This window comes from Rhopalosiphum maidis, chromosome 3 (assembly GCF_003676215.2).
Source record: "Rhopalosiphum maidis isolate BTI-1 chromosome 3, ASM367621v3, whole genome shotgun sequence".
Lineage (NCBI taxonomy): Eukaryota > Metazoa > Arthropoda > Insecta > Hemiptera > Aphididae > Rhopalosiphum > Rhopalosiphum maidis.
In genome coordinates, this window is record NC_040879.1 from 68,996,777 (window position 1) to 69,022,219 (window position 25,443).

Below are 25,443 nucleotides of genomic sequence, written 5' to 3' on the forward strand. Positions count from 1 at the left end.
CGAAAAACGATTCTGAACGGAGATGATTTGTCAGTCAATGATAATTAGTAGGATATATTATATTATTACCTATATTTAAATTGTAATAAATTGTTTCGCAATTTTGATAAATTTCGTAAATATTTGAACTTTAAATTCTTACAAACAAAAATTGTTGTCTAACGATTTTTGATTTTTTTTTTTACTACGATAAGTACAACTTATAATAAGCCTTGTAATTAAATTTTAAAGATTTTTTGGATAGCCAAATTTTTTTTATCGGCATTTCAAGAAAAACATTTTTTCAATTGTCTATAAGTAGCTTAAAAAGGGTCAAAATATTTTGAAAATTTAATCGTAAATAGATAACGCTAATATAAACATTTAGTGAAAATTTCAAGTACTTACAACGATTCGTTTATGAATTACAGCAAAATCAAAAAATCGATTTTGTCGAAAAGTGGTTATGCGTAAAAATTCCCGTTTTTACGTTATTTTTTCAAGGTTTTTCCCGACACTTTTGAAAACTACTGGACATTTTTTACCTTACCAAGGTACCAACTAGATGAATTTTCCTATTCAAAGAGGGGTTGATGTCGAAAATCGAAGCATTATTACTACTCCAAAACGTGATGACAGACACAAAAATAAAGTAAAAACACACATCATTGTAAAATCAATACATTCATCACTCCGTTCAGAATCTAATAAATACAGTTACATTTTATAGTTAATTGTATTATTTATAGCTTTTTATACCTCTTTAAACAATATTTTATTAATCGTTATTTAAAATAATATTTAGCTAATAGTTTTTTTTTTTTTTTTGATGAACTGTGATAATAATTGTATTATTATTGTTAACAGCATAATTTAACTTTAGTTAACAATTAAGGACACGAACAATTATTTTTTTAAGTTTTAGAAACCAAATATGACGATAATTAATGAATTGGAAGAGAGGAGGCTACTTATTCTATCTATCTAGGCTAATAAAGATATAATTAAGATATGTATGCCCATGCTATTTTTTACGTCAGTCCGCCCCTGCCTATCATAATATGCGCAAGTCCATAGTATATATATAGTATTATAGTACATGCGATTAAAATTACCAATTCTTGTAGTTTCATACTGATCAAACTTAGATTGATTTCAAGACAAAGATACCGTCAAACGTAAATATAGGTATGTAATATTGTAATATTATGTTGACAGTGTTGATACATTATAAGTCTTTAACAAAATGTTATAACATTTAAATTTTGTTTTTTTTCTTACAAAGTTATTCCGGTTTTATAAAGTATAAAGAATATTTGGATTAGTGTTTTATCATGTTTTAATCATTAAAAAATAATAGAAATCAAAAACTGCAATATTTATTATAATTTCTTTAATATTACGTTAGGATTATAAGTTGACATGGTTCTTTTTTTGTTTATACTCATATTTGCTTATTGTATATGTAACAAAATACGTTTGTATATATTGTACGTGGAAATGAAATATTTTCAGATTTTGATCGTATATATATTTCAAGTTTTTAACAAATTTACCTATATTACTTATACCTATTACGAATTCAATAATTGAATTATAGGAAAATATGAAACAATAGATTTCCATCATTGATATATTCCTGTTTTTTCTTTACAATTTTTAAAATTACTAAGAATAAGTGCAATTTAATTCAATTTTAAAGTTTGAATTTTTTTTATTAAAAATCAGATAACTACTTTTATCGAAAATTGTTGTACAAAATATGTACTATTTCTGCAATTAATATATATATATATTTTAATCATACGTTTTTCAACATTACGATAGATGGTTTTGCAGGTCTTCAGCACAAATAATACAAATATGGAATTACGAATATTATATAATCGAACAAAATGTAATAATATTTATACTCATCATACTCAGTAAACTTAGTATTATTATTTTCGTAACGACAATTATTAGAACCCATGCGCGGTTGCGATAAGAAAGCTTGTTTTTGTTTTTGGTACGATACTGAGCGCCTGGTGGAGAATTAAGTCCGAGTATCGAAAAGGCTGCCGCTGACGATGACATGCCCGAGCGTAATTTTATTATTAAACTTTGTTCACCTTAAAACGTGATTTTGTACTTTCAAAAATACGGCTTACTGAAGAGTAATCAGTAAAAACACCTGTTGTGATAAAAATTGTAGAGGATAAATCTATCTACACTTTCTAAATCTATCTAGAATAATAAAATTGTATAGAGCTCAATTTTTGATATCTTTTTCAATCGACCAATATTTCATAAGTAATTTTATATTTTTTTTCTCTTTATTGTTTTAATTATCTGAATAATTAATAAAAATATCGAAAATCGGACTCTATAAGATTTTAGATAAAATACTCCTTTACAGTTTTCATAATAGCTAGGTGTTTTTACTATTTTTTATACGTAAAACCCTCCAGTGAGACGTACTATTGGAAGCACGAAAACGTGTTTTCACGGCATATTTTTCTGGGGTGACGCGTCCTCCAACATCGATACTTGCAATTAAAATAAATCATCTAAAACAATGATATTTTTACTAGCAGACACCCATTTACGGACAGTCTTTCTTTTATTTATAGCATTTAACCAGACTCAAAAGTGACGACTTGTGTTAATGTGATTTATTAATAATTATTGTCAATATACGATTTATGCGATACTTTATTACAACAGATATATTATACGGTCGTAAAATATTGTACGATATTGAAAAAAAAAAAGTCTATGTGCATAAATAAATAAATTCTCCGGGATTACAATAGCATCTTGACAAATCTCACGGAATAAACTGGACCAGAGATAAAACCGATTGTACATCATATGTTCTTATATCTATTAATATACTACTACGAAAACTTATTTCTTTAACTTATAAAAAATTAATTCATATAACACTATAACTATTATAAATGTATTTATTTTACTTTTAGTAAAACAGTAGGCAAGATATAATTTTTTCCGATTTTATTCAATTTCAAAGCATTTTTACCGGTTTATAAATTTTTTTATCTTTTTACAATAAAAAATTTGATTTTAAATTGCCTTTAAACTGCTCAAAAAAAGCCAAAACATATTGGAATTTATACCATGTATAAAATGATATTGTTAAATTATATAGGTAACAAATATTGACAATATAATAATTATTATAAGTCGTATAATATTGTATATAACAAATATACGACGTTTTAATTCAGTTACATGGCGACGGGCCGGCGGAATATATTATAACATACCATGGCAGTAAAGAGTTAACAACTTCTTGGAAAATCGTAGGATTTATGGTTGCTATATTATTTTGAAAGACAACATTTTATATTACTGATGTATAAAAAAAAAATTATAGATGACGTGATTTGACATTAAACAAAAATTGTATACGATTCTATATTACAAATACATTTAATTAGAAAATATGTCTTTTTTGACATAAAATCGCTACCAACAAATTACCAACTAAATAATTGGTAAAAAAAAGTGTGAACATTTTTAACGTGATGCGGCTGAGAACACGTACCGCATAGGCGCAAATAGTGTTTGAAGTTTGGGGGGAGGGGCTATAGCAATTTTATATACAGGTTGACATTTATATGTACATGTAAATTTTTGTCGCCAATCTATGTATATATATATTGCAGTAAAAATGTCAAAATATTGCTAAAAATTATCATTACTTATCTGAATATTACTTTAAAATGTAGCTTAAATAGTTAAATACCAACGTATAGTTTATTTAATATTGTATATTTATCATACACAATGCATTTGATTTAAAATAAAAGTATGTATTTTAACTGGATTATTATGACGTAGTTACTGCAGTATACATCTAACTTAATAAGTAAACTGGATAATTTACTATATAAATAAATAATATAAATATTATTGGTAATAAAATTAATGTTTATTATTATTCAAAAAAAAAAAAAAACAGTTGTTTCCTTTTATTGATCGTCAATTTCAACTTCTCTCCGTTGAGACATATATTTGAAGTTAAATTGTTTTATTAAAATAGTACAATGATCACTACGCTCTCCTCACTGACTTTAGCGTGTTAATATTTTTAATTGTGGGTATTTGAATATGAATTATACTTGTCTTATACATGTTAAAAATTAAAAATGTTTACTGGTTACGTAGAAATATGTCAATATATATATATATATATATAAGTAATCGTTAATTAAACAGGAAAAACTATTCATTAATTCTTTTTTAATTTGGACACTAAAATAATATTCGATAACGCTTTAACTTATTTATTTATTGGAAGTCAATACTTGAAGAACTATTCAAAATACAGTGTTTAGTACTTTCGAATTACAAAATGTATTATTTAAAAAAAATACAAGTATAGGTGATGGTGGTGGGTATTCGTCACATTTATTATAATACATAATATATTATCTGTTACTGTATGCGTTCCGCCATTTTCTTAATAATATGTTTGAATAGCTATTTCACAATTAAAGCAACGCGTGTTAATTGCTTTTTATTCAGGTCCGTTTACAATAAAACAATAATAATTTTAAAAAAACCAACCGAAATGAAGCAGTAAATATGGCAATATCGAAAACCACACCAACATTCTCGGGGTCAAAGATAAGCCGGCAAACAAAGTTCAATAAATAATCAAACCAAAAAGTAAAGGAAAGCCAAGACTCATCTACATTCTACAAGCCACTGCCAATAACATTATCATTTCATCAATAATAACCTATGATAGCTATATACATCATATTGTACGTATACGAAAAATAAATTATGTGCGAAGACGGTCTATTAGCCTATATTACTAAGAACATTAAATTTCAAGATATGTTTTTTGATATTGCTATTAAATTAATTTATTTAACATTTTTTACGAAAATATTTTATTTATGATATTATTAGTATTTAATTATTATAATAACATATTTAACAGGCCGTAACACCCGCATGTGTTGTCTCCGTCTTACAAGTACGCAACACAGCGAATTCATGCTCAGCAGATCACGTTTAGCTCCGTTAGTTTAAAAATTAGAGTAAATAGACCTATTATGAAACTTGATGGTAAGAACATTATCTGTGTTTGTATGTTGATTTTTTACGATTAATAATTTTTTAAGTGAGTTATGAGCATTTTTGATTTACGCTATGTTATATACGCATAGCTTTCTAAAAATTATTAATCGTAAAAAATCAACATACAAACACAATAAGTTATAATAGGTCGATTCACTCTAATTTTTAAACTGACAGAGTTAAATGTGATCTGCTGAGCGTAAATTTGCTATGTTACGTACGTAGACAGAGACAACACATGCGGGTGTGACGCCCTCTTTAATACGAGTACTATAATATTATTATATCTAAACTATTTCTGTAAATACCGTTAAACAGTAAAAATTATTGATTAATAATATAGATAATAATGTAAAAAATGTCATTGTGTGAGGAAATAAAATTCATAGTATAATATATTTACGTATACGTACAAATTTTAAGATCCCACGAAAAATATATTTTAGTTAAAAATTAATTATATCGTTATTTATTGTTTATAAGTGATTTTTTTCCAAATTTTGGACTTAAAATATAAAATGTGTATATTAACTAATTGTATTTTTATAATATTTAGATGTTATGGTTTCAATATGAATTACTTGTGATCAGTAGCGGATCCAGAGGGGGTGATTGGGGCGATCGCCCCCCCCCCCCGCCCGTCCTCTCAAAAAAAATAGTTTAAGTCACAGATTTTAGTTTTTGACTTAATGATACTTCAAAGGTAACAAAATTATAGTGATATAATTTTTTATTCTGTACGAGACTGTGGAAAGTAACATATGTATGTACTTAAATAAATACTTTATCAAAATTAATATGTGCCCTTTAAAAATCGCCCACCCCCTATTATCTTGGTCTGGATCCGCCCCTGCTTGTGATAAAGGTTATATTCAATTTTCAAAACTTAGATATAAAAAATAATAATTCTTATGCATTTCAAACAATCGTTAGTTTTAACGATTTTTATGAAATTTGTCAAAATTAAACTTAAAAAACTTATAAAAAAATCGAGCTTGTGTATTTTTAATATTTTTGTACAGATATAAGAACAATACTTACGCGATATCTTGTATAATATTTTTTTTTAATTTTAAATCGATATTTCTAGAAAACAAAAATCTCTCGTGCCTATAAATAGTTCAAAAATAATTTAAATATTTTGAAAAATTTTCGTAAATAAAAAACAATAAGTTAAACATTTAATTAACATGTTAAGTATCTGTGATTATTAGTTTTAGATTTTACACAAAAAACAAAATCGATTTGGCCAAAAATTGTGAAATTCCCCGTTTTTTTTTTTTTACTTTTTTTCCTATTATACAATTTACTTTAAAGCATTTTTTTACTTTTGACCTCCCAAAATACTACCAAAAACCATGTCAGTTTTTGAAAATCAAGCAAAAAGTGTTTACAGACACAAAAAACACACATCATCGTAATATCAATACATTCATCTCTCAAAATTTAAAATACATTGAAAAATACTCAATATCGTTTTTAAAATAATTACTAGTTTTTGCTTTTCTATGTACCTATTACCAATCATATTAACATGAAATATTAGCATACTAACATATAATTACGGGCGTAACACGCTTACGCCAAATAAGATCTACCTAACTTAACCAGTAACCACGTTTTTACCAAAACAATTTGTATACTATACGCTTTTATTAAAACCTTTAATACAGTACCTAATATTAAGTCTATTTAACATCATGTTTTATATTATGTTTATGTATATGCGTATATATAATCAATGCATATTGCACGTTTATCGTATTTGATTATATGTTAAATCATTATCGTATACTTACTATTTATGTCGATTAACCAAGAATCAAGATATAACGGGATAATATTTTATGAACAAGTGAAAAGGTTACACAGTTTAAATTGTGCACTATAACTGTGTATGCTAGAATAAAACATGTTATAGTTTTTAATACAAGCGTATAGTATACAATTATTCTTGTGAAAACATGGTCAATGTCGTATATGGTTGGAAACGAATATTGGCGGAAACGGGCATCGTCCAAATTTACTGCACCACTGTGATAATTTATATTTATTTACGATTTATTCACTATTACTGATTATTTTATATCCGAATTGTTTATTTTTGTTTTATTTGTTATTTGAGTATTTTTGCATGTTATAAGTATTCAACCAACAAGCAGTTTTCTACTAACTAGTTATAGTATTGCTATTTTCAGTAAATTTTTTAATTCTCAAAATAAATAGTCAATTATAGTATTATAGAATTATTTCATGCTCGCTTCTCAAAGTCATTAAAAATAGAAAATAATTATACTTCATTCTAAGGAATATTAAATTACATTATAATTTAATTATTAACCTTTTTTAATATTTGTATAACTTATTTTACTATCTATTTGTATTCTATAAATTTAATAATGCTGAAAATATATCGCAAAGTTATGTTTAGGTTAACTTAATATAATATTATACTATTTTTTCAAAAAACTCTTTATTTATTTATTTATTTACTTTTTACTAAACTTTATTGTTAAAAATTTAGCTACTGCTAGTCTGGATTCAAAATGTATTGTTCCAGTATTGTTTAAAACCAATATACTATATATATATTGTATTTTATGTTCAATTTTAGTTTTTTTTTTACTATATATCTACCAGAGTTTAATTGTGAAATCAGAATTTATCAGTAATTATTAAATTGCTTTATTAAAATTTGAACACAAAATTTATTTTTCAGTAAACTATATAAGCGAAATAAAAGTTCATTACTAAATAATTATTTCTATTTGTGTTTTTTCTATGTGTTAAATCGACGTTTTTTTACATTGAGCATTAAGTCTAAAATCATATAATCTTATGATTTTTAACTCACAAGGGCAAGGTCTATACATAGGCGTGCGCGCAGGGGGGAGGGGTCCGGGTGTTGTTACTAGAATAAAAATGGTATTTTTTATAAAATATGTTGTAAAAAAAAATTATGTTTCGTGATAAAAAAAAAATAACACTACGTAAAATATTTTAAATTTGCGTGATATAACTTATTATGATTATAACAGTGAAATGTTATTGACTACAAAAGTAAAAATAATAAATAAATATTGCAATTATCTTGAAAATAGATTTTATATCCAACTATCTATAATGAAATATTATATTACTTGCCACTTGGTACTATAGAAATACCACTGATTAATTATGTGATGTAATGTAAGCAATATTTATTCGTGTATTATAATTTATTAAAATATGTACATGTCTTGTTAACAAATTAAAAACAATTAAAAAAAGGTTCCGAAAAAATTGTAGGCACCCTCCGAAATTTAGGTCTGCGCACGCCTATGGGGCTACAAGTATTTCATATTTTAATTTAATTGAACGTTTTGATAAAAAAGTTAACCGTGGACCACATATGTTTGATAACACTGGCACTTATATGGTATTAAATAATTATCAATTCTCGAATCTAAAAAAAATATTAAAATCATGAGATTAATGAAAATAAAATGTTGAAACGTCGAAATTTTTAGAAGAATAAACTATAAAATGGCAATTAAAAACAAGTAAATAAAAACTATTTTTTTTTAAACTTTTTTACCAAAACATTATAGATTGAATTAAAATATGAAATATTAGTATTTCTCGTTCCTGCGAGTCTCATAAAACAACAAAATTATGGTATCTCCATTATTTCAGGAGATATCACAATGGGTAAATCGCCACGAGACACTGTATATATATTTCACTAAGTACACCGGTATCCAGTGAGGGATTTAAGGAAGCGGGGCTTGGAAGCTGAAGCACCCTCCGTTCCGCGTATTTTTATTAAAACTTACTAATAAATCGCCAATTTAAAAAAAGTAATGTATGTTAAATTGCTTACAATTTTTATATTGCTTAATTATGTTTAAGTACCAAATTATTAATTTTTTTCCCCAAATTATACATAATAAGTACTTTACGGCTATTATTATTAACAAAATAGCACCCATCATAAAAAAAAATCCTAAATCCGCCACTGCTGGTATCTATACATTATATTATGATTATAGTAAATGACGTTTGACGTATTATATTAAAAAAAAATGTATACTTTAAAACATGATATTAAATAATTTTGACACACTGCATCTATTGAAAATATTGAAGGGAAAATAAATTTTCCATCAGTCAGGCGTTTGTTCTGGTGGTAATGTTAATTTATCAGACTGTTCTACGACTTTGTTGACCTTCGATTTTTTTTCAATGGCTAACTCCTTTTTCTTCAGCATACTCTTTGGTTTCTCTCGCACGTTTTTGGTTTCATGCATCCTGTACGCGTTCGGAAGCTGATCGTCTGGGTACAGCTTGTCACTAAAATATATCTTCCTCAGCCGGCAATTGGCGTGAACCTGGATACGTACTGTTTCCATGTAAGTTGTCTTGAACGTTCTACTTGTAATATCGGCCAAATTTATACTCAGATTGTTCCAATCCTTCTGCATGCAAATGGGAAACGCGATCATGAACGTGCTCACCTTTGTGTGTGTATGGTAGCTGCTCACGCGCAAACGCCGACGAATATTTTCGCTGTCCAAAATCTGTTATACGTAACAATTGAAACGAGGAAGGGCGTTAGATTGTACAGAGAACAAAGCAAATTTCCATTAGTAGTATGTAGAAATATTATACTTTTCCAATATAAAATATGATGATTAATAGTCAACCAATCTTGAAAATGTTTTAAAAATATAATTTCAATTATTTTTCATTTTTATACATTATTGTGAACATTTTGTCTTTTATAAAATTTTTGAAAGGTAACCTTATATAGGTAGTCAGTCTAGTCAGATGTAATAAATATTATTGATTCGTATGGTACACACAGTAATAATAATAGTTATTATATATTTTCTAATCAAAGATGCGGGACAGAATAATCTATTATATCATATCAGGGATGGGCAACTCAATGCTACTAGAGGGCCAATTTTTGAAACTGAAAATCTAGCGAGTCAGAGAACATAGAAAGAAAAAAAAAAGCCAATACAATTTACAATTGACATTTATAATTCGATACTAGATAAGAATTCATATCTATGTCTTACAATAAATATTATATACATTTTAAAAATATAAAATAAAATACAGAAAAATTCTAACATTTAATATTTTAATAAAGTAATTTGAAATGTAGCACGAGCCAGTTAAAAATGGTTCGCGGGCCGCCAGTTGCCCATCCCCGATGTAATGTATAATATTTATGTATAGGTACCGTGATTTCGAATGTGAATAATAGACCGAGGTTTTTCACCAACAACGTCACGAACGGCAAGGTGATACCAAGTGAATCTTTAGGATTCACCGGACAAGTTATACAACAAGCATTCACGTTTGGTGACTGGATCTGGAAAACGTTGGACTTGATTATGTTGTCTTGGACTTGTTGTGTTTCTCCATATTTGCACTGAAATACCCAGATACGACGAGCGTATGCTATATTTTATTATGCCAGGTTAGATAATTTATACGCATTTCACTTACACGATTTTATTTTTTTTTTAACTATGGAAACCTAATTCGCTTTACTTTAATTCATAATTAAAAATAACCGTACTATACGTCAGTACCTTTTATACCTACATAGTATACAGCAGGGTAATAGAGTACAAGGCAGTACACGAGATTGTATTTTGATTTGATTTTTAATTTGCCTCGTGTCTTATCTAAGATTATTACATTAATGTATTAATAGTTTATACTAAATTTCAATTGAATTTTAAATCACACCGGCCGTTTAGTTGATATTTCGGTTTAGTTAATTCAAATACGTAATAAATTGATTTTCTTCTGAAATATGCACTTTTTCACAATACTAGTATGCGTTTAAGATGTATATTTTTCACTAATTTTAGCTATTGCATTTTATTTATCAAGCCACGCGCATATTATGAAATATGCTGTTTTATCGGACGGATTTATATAGTATTTACACACCTGAATCGCCCAATTCTCCAGCGGATTTCTGCCGACGCTATAAAACGCGGTGTACAATGGCACTTTTAATTTCGTCTTAAACATTATTTCACACTAGTGAGATTATAGTTTCTACTGTTATTATTGAACTTGTGGAATTCTTGGGCCCCTGAACTGAAACTGATATTAAAAACATAAATAAAATATGACACTTTGTTATTGCGCTCGTTGCTATAATACCCGTGTAAACATTTATTTAGGACACAATATACAAAATACAGTCAAATTCGCGTATAACGATCTTCTAGGGACCTAGGGAATCTGATCGTTATAACCGAACTTCGTTATATCCGGATCATAAAAACTAACATGATTTTTTTGAAAAATTGATTTATTAAACACATTTTTTACTGTATAATTTTATTTAAGATAACATATATTAACATTCAAGGTATTTATATAAATTTTAGTAAAAATTCATATTATAATACATATATAGTATATGTTTGCGATTTGTTTGAAAAATAATCCATAATAGTTTGTTTATTATTTGAATAAGATTTTTTAACATAATTAGAAATATTATTTAATGTCATTGATATATCTGGCGTATTTATATCACTGTTTACCGACACAAAAGTACGCACCTGATCAACAGATAAGATTAAGAATAATTGATTTGGACGAAATCAAATTTACTACACAATATATTACAATATAATATTATTAGTCGCTATAGGTGATTATAAAAACCAATTTTCGTTTTAAAATAACATCGCTTTATCCGGATTATCGTTATAACCGATATCGTTATATACGAATAAAAGTACTACACATAACATATAAAACCAACCAAATACATTGCTTGGAATCGTTTTACCCAGAATATCGTTATATACGGCATCGTTATACGCGAATTTGACTGTATTATCAATATTATAAAAAATGTCTAAGTATTTAGATTGTCGGTAGAACAAAGATTCAGAATATCAGTTTGGGTAGGCTCAACGGATTTTCAATAACTCAACAATCCAATAATTGATTAGTAAAAACTTTCTAATTTTTTTTATGCATTACATGTCGTCGATATATATAATCGAACCTAACCTACAAGACTGTGATTTTAAAATAATAAATACATTTTTTTTTAATACCTAATACCTATATTATAATTATAAATTATAATTACCTAATACCTAATACCTATATTATAATTATAAATTATGGACTACGCGTCGAAAAGCAACGTATAAAGTAGATAAAACCATTATGGATTTTTTAGCATTATGTATGTTGGCACATTTACGTTGTATGATCAGTGCCGCAACTATGTCTTGTGGGGCCCTGATGCGAAAAATGTTATGGGGCCCCTGTACTTGCACTCCAACACAATAAAAAAAGTTAGTGTCGCAACTAACTTTTAGTAAACCTTAATGCAAAACATTTTTTCAAACATTATAGTAGTAATATTAGTAATATTAAGTTCATCAGATTTTTTAAACACGTTTCTAACAATACATCAATTATCAGTAGTGAGTAGTCAGGGAGTCAAATTAATTAAAAATAAATTTATTTATTAAACAAAATGTAATAGGTATGTTAATTTTTCTTTGTTTTTTGGAAGGTATTTTTTTATTTTTGATAAACATAAAAAAAAGCTTACAATTAATTTTTTAAATCTTATAGATATAAACAGATAAGTTTGTGTGAATTTGTAATTTTCAAAACGTTGAAAAATTTTATCAATTTATCATTTTAAATGGTTATAAAAAATTATTGTGACTATAAAAATTGGACTTTTATAAATTGGAAAATCAATAACTATTATACTATAATACTATAATAATTATAAAATACTCAATTTATTTTTTATAATTATTGTAAAAAAGCTTATTTTGAATAACTTAATTTTAATAAATGTTTAAAGATTATTAAAAATATTATGAATTTTAATTACAAAAATATTTACAAATTTTCGCGATTTTTATGAATTTTAATTAAAATTTTAACATCAAATTGAAAATGCCTAAAAAACAGTAACAATATTTTTAAAAATATTTCATGTATAGAAAATGATACTATAAAAAGATTTGGTGAAAATGTTACTTATCTGTAATACACAATGACTATTGGTTTTTTAATAAAAATATCAAAAATCAATTCAGTTAAAAAGTTGTTTTGCGTAATAATTATCGTTTTATCTCTGATTTTTATTTTAGATTCTTAGTGGAACGATGAATGTATTGATTTTACAATGATATGTTTTAATTATTTTATTTTATGTTCGTGTAAACGATAAGTATTCGTTAAAATGCTTCAATTTTCAAGTTTAAAAATAATTTTAGATAGTAAAAAGGATCTAATGTTTATACTTGTTCTTTGGAGACGTAAAAAAGACAGAAATGTTTACGCTAGTTTTTGACTAAATTGATTTCTTTATTTTGTTAAAAAATAATCACAGAAATTTGTCTTAAAAATGTCACCAAGTTTATATTATAATTTTATATAATATGGTACGATTTTCATAATATTTTGACCTTTTTGACCAATTTATATACAATATATATTTAAGTTTGTAATTTTTTTAATATAAGGTTTCCATTTTCCCAACAAGCGAACAAGTATTTATTTCCCAATTTATAGAAGTCTAATTTTTATAGTCACAATATATTTTATAACCATTTAAAATGATAAATTGATAAAATTCGTCAACGTTTTAATAATTATAAATTCATACAATTTTTTCTGTTTATACCTATAAGATTTAAAAAATTAAAACAAAGTTTTTTTTATGTTTATCAAAAAAAATATCTTCCAGAAAACAAATAAGTACATTAATTAAAAAAAAAATTTTTACGACAACGGATTTTCACACGCACCTATTATAATAACATATTATTTCTATTTCTTCTTAAACAATATTTTTGTTTTTTGTTGTAATTCAATTACATATGATCATAGATCAGAGGCGTATTTGAGGAGGGTGATTGTGACAATCGCCCCCTTATACATTTCTTTCTTTATATAGATATTAGCTATATATTATTTTAATTCATTATATTATACTACCTGCTACTGTTAAATGCAGTAGCCAGTAATTACAAAAATTTCAAAAAATGAGGTTTTGGTATTATATTGTTAATTTCATAGTGTTTTTTTTTTATATGCCTTTAATTGTTTTTTTAATTTAACGAAATTCATCAAAATTGCAAAAAGTGCAAACTATTTTGTTTTAAGTAATTTATAAAAACTTTTTTTTTTGTATCTAAATTTTGTAAATTGATTACAACATACCTCCTATTAAGAAGTTAATACTAAAACCATTATATCTTAAAAATATAAAGGTAATAATAGATTTTTTATACATTTTATATTTTAAGTTCAATTTTGGACAAAATAACTTATTTGAACAATAAATAACAATATTAATTATTTTGTTTTAATTTAAAAACATTTTCCGTGGGGACTTGAAACTATTACGTAGGTATATTATATTATGAATTTTATTACACAATGACATTTTTAATTTCTTTCTTGATATTATTATCTATAGGTATGATTTGTATAATTACTATCATCGCCAATGTCAAAAAAGAATCTATCAACAGATACGACTGTTAAACGAATGATTAGTTATTATCCGAAGAAGTCGTTCGATTTGTTCGTTACTGTGGTTAGATTTTTTTTAATTTAATATTTTTATTTTTCTAGACTTAATAAACTTGTTTTAAGATTTAACTGATTTTTATTTTTATTTAAACAATTTGTATTTTTTCATCTTTAAAAAAATCATTTAATTTATAAAAAGGTTTGAATATATCAAAAGTGTATACACATCAATCAATTAAAAATGTATAGATAATATATATAATAGACATAGTTACTAGCTAGATATATTTATGTAAAATTACAGTTTACCTTCTATAATTATTATGTATATATTATCTATATACTAATATACATATAATATACTAGATGTTCAATAAGTTTCTTAATATTAGTACATTACCATTTACCGTTATACCTACATGGACACGGAGCAATAACAGATAATACTGCTGTACATTATTAATATAAAATATTTAATAACCTCATCAATTTTATCATAATATTATCATTTATCATTCCCATTTAGTCTAATGACTGTTTTCAAACAGATCCTTACAAGACAGGTATAAATCTCAATACTTATTTAAATATACAGTGGAACTTGGTTTAATTACTCTGATTAAATGTCATAGTAAAAAATAGATTTTGTAAATAAATGAAAAATACTTATCGTTATTGAAAATGTCTGTTATGCTAAAAATAGAATTTGATTATATTTGGTTCACTCATTCGATAACAATAAACGTGTGACAAGTCATTCGGTCGCATATCAGTTTGATTTAGGTTGAAATAGGTTTATGTATGATTGTTTGAATAAACGACAAAACGATGCAAATCATGCCGATGCAATGATCTTACGACGAATGAGAAATTTTACATTTTCGAAAACGCAAATAATTGCCAAGCAAACAATAATAACGGAATATTTGGAGAAAAAATCTCGATTAGATTGTAAACAATTACATCGATTTTTTTAAATTAAAATTAAATAACAATGTATTTCATAATGAAATAAATACATATACACATTTACAACAATGTACAAAAATTAAAAATCGATAATTTTCGTTTTGTTTTTTATAAAAAGAAACATTAGAAAATTCTTTCATACATCCGGAAATGGGCCTCGCTTTGCCATCAATTTAAACTCTTAAAACTTTAAGTTTTTATAAAATCAAAGTTAGTTTATGATATCCGATTTTGATTCTGAAAAAAAAAAATTTAAAACTCTAGAGAAAATAGAGTATAGATCGAACAGAATATTTTGAAAAAACTAAATTTTATATTATAATGTGTAATCAAAAAATTGAAATATGAATTTTTTCAAATCATAATTTAAATTAAAAACAGTGTTTCGTAAGATCTCCAGTCATTTTTCTGCTGAATACAAGTATTTTTCAGAATCAAGATAAATCAACGTTAGCTAACTTTAATTTTGTTAAATCAATAATAAGTAAATTGTCGTAAAATTCCAAATTCGTTTAGTGAATTTTTATTGGTATCGAGTTATTGACATATGCCGCATGCCTCCAACCCGTACCCGCATTTAATTTTACTCACACTAATAATCATTTACAACCAACACATAGATCCCCCGGGTGCCTAAGATGAGATTAAAAATTGACTAAATGTTACACCTTAAATAATAACCAAAGCGAGGCCCTTAAGAGGACGACACGTACGACATGGTAAATTTTCGTTCACCAGTTTCAATAGTGTATCTTTAGTTTTAATCTATTATCAAACGTTTAGGCAAGAACATTATTCGCGTTCTCTCATTGTTTTTTTACGATATTTTAATCTTTAAGTGAATTATGAGCATTTTAAAATATTTAATAATTTCATACTCATAACTCACCTAAAAATTAAAATATCGCAAAAAACCAATAAGAGAACACAGATAATGTTCTTACCTAAAAGTTTGATAATAGGTCAATTCACTATTGAAACTGATAAACGAAAATTTACCATGTCGTACGTGTGTAAGACGCAGACAACACATATGCGCGTGAGACGTCCTCTTAAACACTTGGTCAACAAATTGTTTATAAATTATTCATTTAAGTTTATAATATTATACATACGAGTACAATAGATTAGTTTTATTTTAAATTATAATAAAAACATTCGAATTCGTGTTCATTGTATATTTTGTATAGGCCCATTTGCGTATAACCTTGATATATATTTATTTTTAAGTCAAAAATATATTATGTGAATATAAAATATGTTGAAAGTTCATCTTGAGTAAACATGCACAAACGATTTGTACAAAATCTACGTATATGTACGTAGATCGCCTATATCTTATAGTATATATTATGGACTATAGCCGCGATATTATAATATTACGTCTGTCTACGCGACGTATGCGGCTGACCGTCGCGCGTCGTCACATCTTCATGGGATCCTGGTAGTCGGTGGCGCTTAATTTGACGATTTTCATTTTTTCAGCCACCCTCTAGGGGGTCAAGCGGGATCGAATTAAAATAACAATAATAATTTGTCACCGCCGTGAATTTATTTAAATATTGTAATTTAATTTATTTTAAAGTGTGCTGTTGGACTATACCAGTACGCGCTGCTGTTTGTTTTAAAAAAGTGTTACATCGGTGTACACTGTACACTTTTTTCACACCGATCCGACAGCAAGTGAAGCCGGTGTAGCTGTAGATCGTTATCATTTATTAAAATTGTTAAAAATTAATAGCTAATTATTCTACGCCGAAAACGTTTGTTTCGAACACAGATATCTCAATATCTGATCACACCTCTTACACTTTACCTAGACACTACACTACACTACACTAATTAGTGTACACTTTTTTTTCAAACGAACAAACCTATTAAGTTATCTACGCTAACCTAATTAACTACCTGTAAATAGGTGGTATTTACAGAGAATCGCGAGTTCCTACACACGAGAGTAGCCGCTGGTAAAGAATTACATACGTTAATTCCTACATATTATGTGATGTGTAAGTTCCTACACGGCGAAAGGTACAATATGTACATATTATGTAGTATATTTTATATAATATTATAATAGTTGTCAAACTGATGAAAATGTCTTAAAAAAATAAAAATATCGTTATATATTTTATTTTTATACATTTTAACAGTGAAAATGTATATTCTATAACATATTACATTTTATTTTAATATTATAACTTTAAGTTTGATAAACTGATGATGTGAAACTAATATCATTTAGAAGAATATAATAATTAATAGTGTGGAGTAATTATAGAAATATTATAACACTAAGCTGCAATTTTTTTATTAATATATATAATATTATAGAAATAGGTAAATCATTTTTTTTCGTATTTTAAAAGTTATCTGTTGATCGTCAACTATTTAAAATTAAATATAAGTTTTAATTTTCAAGCATTTTACTATTTTAGTACTTATGCGTTATAAAAGCGCAATTAGTATATTGACCCTAAAATATAAGGAGCGCAATTGGTATACTAACCCTATACAAAAATGTTGTGTTAGGCGCAATTGGTCCATGCCCGCCCGAATTTACACATTACACGTGCAACACTTATCGACGTGGATTGATAATTTGGGTCCCAAATGACCTTATCTCGGTAAATTGGGTCCAGGAAAAAGAGATAGTAGGTAAGTGAGTCCCGGTAAAAATATAAATATGGTTTTTACAATATAATGTTTAAAATAAATGATACATACTACCTATAAATCATTAAAAAATTGTGTCCCGAAAAAAATGTTAGTACGCTAAATATATTAAGTCATATTTTAAAATGTATGGTGTATCATGTTCTAAATAAATAATAATGTTATTATAAATAATTAAAAAATTGAGTCCTGGAAAAACTATTAATATCATGTTTTAGGTAAAAAAAAATGATAAACAAAATTTGAATTGGTGTCCGAGCAGTGTACAGTATGACGTATTATTATAACAAAATCATTCAAAAATAAATTGTATAAATATAAAATTAAGTTAAATTAAATTAATTAAGTCTTAAGTTTTTGATGTTTTAGACCTATAATTTCGCCAATGGTTTATAGCCGTGATCCAACTTACCGCTTTCAAAATAAACACAAATTATTGCGGATTCGTGAACCTAATTTACCTAGCCCCTTATAGACATAAACCAAAATGTCAAACTCGGCATTGACTGTCTGATTGGCTCGGTCCATATATGCTATAGTATTCTAGTTGTTTCCCAAAATATACGAATTGCCTCCCATTCTCATCATAAATAAAAAAGTTAATATACACTAGTTGCCTCCCAAGAATTTACACATTAATTGCCTCTTGTAAAAAATTAAGAAGTGGTCCATAAACTTCACTGTAAAACATAAATACACACATGTGTTATAGTTATAAAAAATAAGTTTACAGTCACATAATAATTTCTATTATTTATTTACAATTATAGTTAATTAGAATTATTTAATTTTTTTAATTTTTTTAAATAATTAATTTCTTCTAAATAAAAATATCAGTCTTAGGTAAATGTATTATATATATGTATATAAATAATAGTTATAACCTAACCTAACCTAATAGTTATACACAATTTTATTAAAAACAATAAAAAAAATATTTGGTAATTCTATAATAATAAGTATAATAGTAAATCTGTAATTACTAATTAGTTAGTAAAACAAAATATAATATATGGTAATTTAATGGTAAATAAATTATTTTTAACATAGCATAGGTTTATATTTTTTAGTAAATATTTGTAGGTAAGTACTCAAAATTTGATATATTTTTTTTTTAATTTAGATTTTTTACTTAAGTACCTATCATTGAAAATTATTGTGTTTCTAATTTCGTAATCGTGTATGTGGTTTAGTCATATTAAACTTTGTAATAAAATTACAGACCAGTTCGAATTAGTTTCAAAATTTCGATAAATGTACGTATATATTATATTAAGATGCGGAGACTCAATATATAGCTATTGAATTTGGTATGGAAAGATTCGCATACATTGGTTGTGCGGTGAATGCTTGAACCTGCAAACCTAACATAGTAGCATTTGTCTATCCATAAACTAGGAGGAAAAATTGAATCCTCTGATATATTTATGTACTTATATGTATTTACTAAATAGTTTGAAATCTGAGTTATTTTATCATCTAAAGGTATATATGGCTGCTAATTCCATTGAAAACACATCTCCGGCTTCCGCTGGATTAAAAATGTATAGGCTAAATATGTAGGTACGTTAAATATTATTTAATCGAATCACTATTACTGCAAAACTAATTCAAGTTAAAATCGACATCCTTTTAAAGAAATCCTTGGCCAAATATAAATATTAAAGAATTGTATATGGCTTTTTCAAAGTCAATATAAATTTATTTGATTTAAAATAACAATCTATTTTTATGCAAACCCGTATTTAATACAATAAATGTATCAGTATAATAATGTGATAATATATTACATTTCCAGATTGGACAACTAAAAAAGTGTGGGCTTCTAATTTAAAATTAAATTTTTAGTTATTCATTATAATTATACTAATTAGTCATTAATACTAGTGTGTAATTTTAATTCTAAATTATTTAACGTATTTTAATATCTATAATAAGTCTTTGCTGTAGCTGCAACTTAGATTTTATTACCTACAATTGACGTGATCGCAGCTAGTATGCAGCCGAACACGACGTTATCGTCGTCTGCCAATCATTCGTTAAAAATTAATCGCTTGCATGTGATGTTTATATATATGTAAATTAATAAACGATTTAAAAAATACGCCAACAGTCAACAGAATACGTATTTGCACGAATACTGGATTATAAAATAATAAAATATAATTTTCGCAACAATATAAATATATTTAGGATGAATTATGTTTATTATTAAGTTTCAAAATTAAGTTTAGTTGAATTACTAATAAAAATATTTTTTTTTGGGTTGGGAGGAGGGGTGAATCTCTAATTCTCTTCACAAATACGGCCTTATAAAAAACTACTAACATAATCATTACTATCACACATTCGTAGTCATTACCTATATTATTGGAACGAATGTAAGTTCCTAGTGTAACTTACACGAACTTTAGAGATCCAACAGGTAAAAAAAAATACATAATAATATTATTTATATATATATTACATATATTATATGATAGAATATTGGAAGTAGCCCATTCGGCTCCCACCGAAAAAAGTTTTACAGCAAGGTATAATTCCAAAATAGCTCCGGTATTTTATAACACAAATTTCTCAAAAGAGCATTTGTTAAAAATGTGGTGGTGAACACTAAGTAAATTATAAAAACTAGTAAAAATCATATATAATCGTATATTGTGAATTAAATTTAAAAGTTAAAAAAATTGTAAAACATGAATGTATATATAAAACAATTTTAAATTATAAGTAAATTTTTTTGGCACAATTTTTTTATGTACCTACCCCATACGAATATTTTTGTATACGTGTACATAATTATTTATCATTATGTATAATTTCGGTATAGAAATTATGTTCAATGTTTCGGTATTTTTGATATTATCAATATATCTTATATTTTCAGTATGCAGTTTTATATATATTAAATATAAATACGATATACGATAATAATAACAAATGACATGTATAATTTATTCAATATACTAAGTACATGATAAAATAAATAATTATTGTTTTTTAAATAAAAATTGTTAAATTCGTTTGCAGTTTGGGAATTTACCTGTTTATAAAACCTTTTTCGATGGAAGCCGCGTTTTGGAATAAACAAACAATGGAAGGGAGCCGTTTGGGATGCGCCGAGAATAATAAGGTACATATGTAAGTTCCCTTTTAATGACAACCAAGAATTTTACTCGAAAACACTTTTCGTTTTTTAATTTATAATGAAATATCGCATTTTATTTAACCCATTTTGTAATACAATAACTAGAAATTAGTGATTTAAAATGAAGTTAATTACGTATTTTATACATATTAGATACACACACACTGTGTCGAGTGTTGGCTGATTTTGATTAAATAATGCCTAATACTTTTCAAATAGGTAACTACTTTCCTTCTTAACATTACAATAACATTCTTATTTATTTTATTCTATTACTGCCTAACAATATTTACATATATATATATATTTATTTGACTATACCTATATCATTATGAAAACAAATAATTTAACGTTTCTATCAATTTTATAAAATTTAATTTACTATTATGCATCTTCACTGTTTTTATGTTTAATATAATCACTATATTTATTGGTATCGCTATGTTTTATCTATACCTACATTTCTATTAATGTCTAATGTTTATAAATGTATATTTTATTAGTTTCTATAGTAAATAATATTCTACAACTAAAAAATAACAACAGATTAATTATCATGGGATATGAAATAAATTTAAGTTAATAATTATGCGTGAAAATATTAAATAATACCATTGATTATAATTATTGATAATACCTAACATAGATTAAGAAGATATCATGGCTTTTTAGCGATGAATCCATTTATAGGACGGAAAAAAAATATAAAAATTAGTAGACAAATCATAGAAATTTAAATTTAAAGTGAATTGTGATAAAAAATTAAAATTAATTTCAGAAGGTGAAATTTGGTTTTTCATTGCTTCTGTATGAATACTATTTATATTTGGGTTAACTATGAATATTTTCCTTTAATACGAATAACATGATCTGTAAGCAAAATAAAATATTATAAATACATATTTTTCGTCAATAATTCCTTATTTTATTTTTACTTTTATACATTATTTTGTAAACCATCCACATAACCGGCACACAATCGGACTACCTGAATTTGGACCTCAATTGTGAACCACGACTGGCAGTTTTTAAATGTTATAATATTAAAAACATATAATAAGTAATATTTTATATTAATAGGTAATAAAACTGCTCTAGTTATCTTAAACAGTTGAAAAAAATACAAAATTCTGTATAAAAGTAAAATATTTTTATCATAATATTTTAATATATTTTATATTATACTCATTCTAATAACTATTGCATTAAATAGTTATAAACAAATATTTAAAAAAAATAATTAAGACTTATTTATTTATAAGAACCTATATTATATTTTAAATGTTTCATCGTAGTATTAAAGACTAACTAAACAATAATTATTATCGGATTATTGTCTTTATTTTATTTTTTTGATAAAACTTTCTAATTATTCTACACGAGTAGAACACGATTGAGAACGGTCGTATCTTTTTAAATAACACGATTGAGATCGTTTTTACCTGCTAACTCATGCAACATTGCTGCATTAATTAAAATTACAAAATAGTATATCTTATATTTAATTCTAACATGATAAATTGTTAATATTTAATTTCTATTTTTTTGTCATTTAAAAAATTACAAATTATTTGTCAGTTAAAGATACAATTTAAATTTTTTTTCAAGTGCCTATTTTTAGTTAATTTTAAACACCGCATGAAGTCATGATATATTTAGTTTGTTCAAACTCTTAGTAAGAATTAATTGTAGAAATAATACAATTATAGTAATTACTATTTACTATAAGTATATTTATGTAACACGATTATAAAAATGTGTATAATAATATTTTAATATCAATCTTATTATTACTAAAACAGTTTTGCTAGCTAATGTATGTATATTTTTTTCTGTTTCTAAAAACAAAGTAAAAATAAAATAAGAGATTATTGTTTTTATTTTCCTATGAATAATAGTTTATTATTTCCAAGCTATACAATACCTAATATTCAATATGCATTTTAAAAAGTAGGATGTCAATTTAAATCAGCCCATGTTGTATAAAAGTTGTTACAGTTTATACATTAGTATGCATATTAATGTAATGAGAAGTTTTGGTCAATTAGTAAGTTGTAAGCGCAAAGCGACACTAGCCAGCACGCCGCAAACTTGGAAACACATAGGTGACATAAAATACGTGACGGTCAACTGTACTTGGCGGTGACAATTTATTTTAGTCGCCAAAAAATGGTTTAAAAATTAAAAACGTCAGTGTCTAATACATTTTTTCTTAAATAGATAATATTTATATAAAGCTAGTACATAATAATACAAAATTTTTTTCAGTTTCACATGCATAGGTTACATATTAATTTTTTGTGTCTGATTATTATATATTTCTGTATATATTTAATTAAAAATTGGTTGGTGGGCACATGTGGATATTATAAATAGTTTAGTAGAATAATCACAAACATAATATTTATAATGTTTACTCTATGCACACACATATAAGATGGTTTTTTTCTATGTATGTAAAAAAAAAATGAAACACTATTTTACGAAAAGTAATTTTGGTCACCTACAAGTTATAACGTAAAAGATACAAATAGCAAAATCCGTTCTCCAGTTTCGGTAATCTACCACGCTAAATGAAAATCCAGCAAAAAATAACTATTTTTTTAACTGTGAAAAATTAAATAATTTTTTTTGAAAATTTTTAATCTCACATTTTGTATCTACTCGATAATTTCTTTTTAATGTGCTATCAACCAACTTCTTATCTATAATAGTTTTGGAGAAAAGTTAAAAAAAAATAGAAATTTAGGACAGTTCACGCTGATGTTTTTGTGGATTCAAATCATCATACTGATTGAATGATATCGGATCTCTCTCATTAATATTTTATGTTAAAGCTAGCTTAATTATCCACTTACTCATTACAACTGAGTTACATTTTTATCATTCTTAAAGTTTTAAAATTCAGATTTTTTTCAATTACCATACTAACCTACTTGATTTGAAATCAAGAAAGTAAATTTATTTGATCGTAATAAATTTATTATTATACATGTATTTTAAAAAGTAATTAGGTTATAAACATAATTTGAGCTATGTTGTATAACAGATTGTATCAAGCCCGGACCGGATATGTCCCCCGGCCTACAACGGGTATCAAACAATAGTGGACCCCTGGTGAATAGTACTTTTTTTTTATTAAATCACAAATATTTTGATATAATAATAGTATTATATTTCGTATATAAAAAGAAACATGTTGGTATAATTATTTATACAAATTACATTTTTATTTTTGAATTTAAAAAAGTAAGAAATAAATTTATAAATATTGTCTGAAATATTTTTATTTGTAGGTCACCAATATTTTGATTATGGTTATGGGTCCCTAAAATTGTTTGGCCCCGAGCTTGGATTGTATGCTTTATATAATGAGAATATTATTTAAGTAAACGTGGAGCTTTATTTAAGAAATGGTTTGTGACTTGTGCTAGGAGCGAGCGCGCTTAGTACAGTACAGTGGTACATAAGAAACAAGACTGGGCATGAACGAATTAAAAATTAAAATTAAATTTAAACGTTAAGTTAATTAACTCGTTACTTCTTTTAATTAATAATTCAAAATTTTAGGATTTACTTTAGGAAATCAGGTTTATCGGTAGCTAGTTAGTACTTTAATGTATCATTTTAAATTTCCCTGGTAATTTTCTCGAACGTAAGGCAAAACTATCCAATAAACAATATTATGTGTCTGGAATTTTTTATTTTTGCAAATTAGAAAATTTTAACTTTAAACTAAGTTGAGTTACTTTTTTTTTAAAAAGTTTATTTTTAACTTAACGAGTTAACGAAAAAAATACGAGTAACTTTTAACTTAATTTAACTTTATTCTTTTCAAAATAACTTAACTTAACGAGTAAAAAAAAAAACGTTAACTTGCCCAGCCTTGATAAGAAATCATGGGTGACAATAAATTACGATCGTCTGCGTTGACGCTAAACGTTCTATATCTATACGACCGTCGACCGTCTATGAAAATATAACAATGCATGACAAATTAAATTTAAATTTATACCTCTTCCGCGACTACG

General features: G+C 25.7%; 1 protein-coding gene across 1 annotated transcript; it reads right to left on the bottom strand.

The window, feature by feature from the left end:
- Nucleotides 1-9,221: 9,221 nt before the first annotated feature.
- LOC113557627 (cilia- and flagella-associated protein 20-like) lies at nucleotides 9,222-11,115 on the bottom strand. Its single transcript, XM_026963193.1, has 3 exons — nucleotides 11,032-11,115; nucleotides 10,310-10,501; nucleotides 9,222-9,635 (listed from the first exon to the last, which is right to left on the bottom strand). Exons 1-3 carry the CDS (start codon nucleotides 11,113-11,115, stop codon nucleotides 9,222-9,224), a joined length of 690 nt encoding a protein of 229 aa, XP_026818994.1.
- Nucleotides 11,116-25,443: the final 14,328 nt, after the last annotated feature.